This window comes from Sinocyclocheilus anshuiensis, unplaced genomic scaffold, assembly GCF_001515605.1.
Source record: "Sinocyclocheilus anshuiensis isolate Anshui unplaced genomic scaffold, SAMN03320099.WGS_v1.1 scaffold1015, whole genome shotgun sequence".
NCBI lineage: Eukaryota > Metazoa > Chordata > Actinopteri > Cypriniformes > Cyprinidae > Sinocyclocheilus > Sinocyclocheilus anshuiensis.
Window position 1 is genome coordinate 1,278,479 of NW_015546029.1, and position 3,669 is coordinate 1,282,147.

General features: G+C 37.2%; 1 protein-coding gene across 1 annotated transcript in view; it reads right to left on the bottom strand.

The window, feature by feature from the left end:
* The window catches only part of LOC107698740 (transmembrane 9 superfamily member 3), a 15,356-nt gene that overhangs the window by 6,952 nt on the left and 4,735 nt on the right, over nt 1–3,669 (bottom strand). Inside the window, exons 2-3 of the mRNA XM_016499840.1 lie at nt 2,655–2,850; nt 2,348–2,470 (exon numbers count right to left, since the gene is read on the bottom strand). Of these exons, the coding sequence (XP_016355326.1) occupies nt 2,348–2,470; nt 2,655–2,850 (319 nt within the window). The remainder of the gene's footprint in view (nt 1–2,347; nt 2,471–2,654; nt 2,851–3,669) is intronic.

Here is a 3,669-nt window from a genome sequence, read left to right on the forward strand (position 1 = left end):
TATTTGAGAGAAATAGGCCTTTTGTGTACATAGAAAAAGTCTTAGATCTTTGAGTTCAGCTCATGACAAATGGGGGCAAAAACAAAAGTGTTGCGTTTATAATTTTGTTCAGTGTAGCTCACTCAGATCCCAGTTAAAACCTATTTTTTCCTTCCCATAATCAAATATCCTTAATTCATCATGAGCAACTATTAGAACACTTATTAATCCTGCTGCTCTTTCAGAACAAATGGTTTTACAACAATAACACCAAGGGAGTTACATTTCATTAGTACTGTTGAGCAGTAATGGTTTGTTAAAATGTCCCCTGGAGGGAAACCGAGTATTTAAAAATACTTCAATAAACTGATTTCCCTTCCAGGCACTGAAAGGTCTGCCTTTTTTTTTTTTTTTTTAGAATTAGTTAATGGCTTAGTAACATTATCTGAGGTACAAGATCATTTAAACAGAGTGAGAAGATGGTCAGTGGATGGGAAGCTTCCAGAAAAAAAAAATATAGCTATTTTGTCAGCTCACAATGGATTTCAAAGAGCTTTCTAAAGCATTTCTGTTCCAGCATCCCTGTTAACTTGAGTCCCACACCTGCTGCTCCCACACAAGCGGTTTGATGTGAAGAACGGTGTGTAGGGTCCAAGATGCCATTGAAAGAGGCCAGTTTCTATAGCACCTAGAATTATGGTGGCTTTATCTCTCAGAAGGTCTGCTGAAGTCTCTTTTGGAAATGTGGACATGCTTTGCTGACAACCATTTTCTGATTATCCAAGAGGAGACACTCAGCAGCTTGATGGAGGATGGGTCAGAGCTGGGTGAGCTGTGCTAAGGGGTTGCTAGTACCCTCCAGAATCACCATGAGCTTAAAACTGATTCCAATTTGAAGGAAACCTTTGAAACCATGACAATTTACATTAGTGATTTTGAATGATGTTTTGCTAACCTCAAAGGCTTCATGGGCCTCAATCATAAACACGGTTCATTCACCTTGTGACCAAAGGCTCAAGAGACAACAGCATCCAAGGACAAGAGACACTGTCCAGTAAAGCGGCAAAGATGACTAGATGGAGACTCTCACCCTAAAGATGGGCATCCATTGCATCTCGTTGAGTGCAGGGTTGGAGCAGTGCAAGCTGGGATGCAGGGTAGATACTAATAAAGTTATTAACTTGCGGAACAGTGGCTGACATGTGGGCACCAAATGCTGTATTTTTCTCAGTATTTTCAAACCTCCACTTTCACTCAGCCTGATGCTCATGATAGGACACAACACCAAGCATACTGATGACCTTCTCGCCAGCCTCAAATGTTGCATAATGGACAAATCAATAATCCTTAGATGCGTTCTCATCAAAAACCACCAGGATGTCCCAGGAGACACTTAATACAGGCCCAAATACATACAGATTTACAGATGTTGCCAATTTCTCTTCTCCGAGAAGATGAATCCCAAGAACACCTCTAAAATTAGTGTCCAATGTATTCTCATCATTGGTGAGGTGTACAAAGTTAACCGTACCTCAGAGAGCAGTTGGTAACCTCGTCTCTGCACACCCGCACAGAAATGATGGGCCCAAACAAGAACAATGTCATACGCACCAGAATTTTAATCACATTTTGGTGAAGGTCACACATGAACAAAAAGCCTCATCTGGTCTTTTTGATGACTAAAATGATAATAATAAAACTATTCATAATTTTTGTTGTTTGTACTAACAGATTTGTCTCAAATATATATTTTTTACCCTTCACAACTGCTGTCTCAATTACAAATTTTCTCAGCTGAACAGTTATTTTTAGCTAAAATTATATTTGAAATCTGTAAATCTATAATTGAAATCAAGCTGAAATTAATTAAAATAAAAATTAAAAGCAAAATTAAACTTAAAAAAAAAACAAAAAAAAACAAAAATGAGAAATGTTGCCTTGGTAAATAACTGAAACAAGTTCAAGTCTAAGTACAAAAATTACTAAAACTGAAATAAATAAATTAAAGCTATACAGAAACATTAAAAACAAAAACGAATAAAAATGACAAAGGCACAGAACAAAATTACTCAATTTAAAATGTATGAAGCACTACTCTCACAGCAGTTACTTTTTCAAAGTAGCTTTCTGTTGGTCAGCATGGCACATTTGTGTGGCCAACTTGAACATGAGTAAAATCTGCGTAGGGAACCTTTTCGCCCTCAAGCAAAACTCCTGAATGGGTGGATTCCTATTGCAATGACTAATGATTGATTTGTCGAGCAACGGTTAATGTGACTGCACTTTTACTCAACACCACCATGTACAAAACAGAGAAAATCTGAAAACAAACCAGTGCCAGGGTTTTGTACACTTCCTGCTTACTTACCCCAGATGGGAAGATCATCTATGTACATTTGGTACCAGTAGTGGTTCTTGATTGCATAGACAAACGCATCTCTTTTAGGTTTGTCAAGTTCAATGTCACAGTAGGTTGTCTGCATCACCTCCTCTGTAAAAGACAAATCCACATTGCATTCTTACAATCACCACAAGAGCAATAATACTTACTAACCAACAAAAACGTGAATGAACTACGAATTTAATTTACATAGTATTACTGTTTAATTCTTGTGCCTTTGATAAGCTTAATTTGAATAGGTAAACACGTTAGGCATATTAGCATACAATCATACCTTTGAACTTGATGTCTAGACCGCTGAACTCCAATTCAACCCCCTGCAGCGCTTCTCCCAACGTCTCATGATAGTGACTAATAGTTTTCTTGGTGCCCACGCAGAACGGTAGGGAGAAGTACTTATAAGTCTCCTGTCGGTTGTGATAAGGGCCCACTGTATTCATCCATAGAACCACCTCCTCTTTATCTGTGTACTGCAGAAGAAAGAGAGCAGTCATCAGCTACCTGTTCCAAATATCAGCATCTACTTCTTTGTGATGTTAATTCAACTCCAGGATGTCACCATTTGAAAGACAACGTTTTAAAATAAACAGAAACTAGACTGCATTTTGTCCTTAAACAATTCTTCAAATAGAGCAAACTAATATAATCACTTCTGAATCCACAGACACACACACAGTCTGCTGTCCAGGGCCCAAGCACACCCATAAAAATTACATCTTTGATTCAAGATGAAGTCAGCTGGCAGAAAAGAGATTTTAGAATTAAGACAGACAAAATGTGATGCTGCCAAAACCTCAATCAAAATAAAATAACCAGAGACCAAGCTTGAAGGAAAAACTGCTTCAAAAAAGAAAACTGGTTCACTTGTTTAACATTACACTTCACTTAAGTTTTTAGTTAAAATCTGTGTGTCCTCCAAGTGGACAGGCAAGCAAATTTTATACAATGCTGTTTAAAAAAATAAAGATAACGGATAAATCTTAAGAGTTATAAATAACTGATTGTACTGCAATTCCTGCAATACACATACTACCAGACATTTCCAGTGGAGAAAACTCCATAAATAACATCAAACTTTCAAATACAAAAGATTTTTCAGTTATTTATACAAAAAAATACTGCACACAGTTTTGTCTAGTGACCAATATGATGAACTACATCAACAGCACAAAAACGTGTGCCTAAGATGTTCAACCAACTTGTGAATCATGTAAACTGCATTAAAGGGGTCATATGATGCGATTTCAAATTTTCCTTTCTCTTTGGAGTGTTACAAGCTCTTGGTGCAT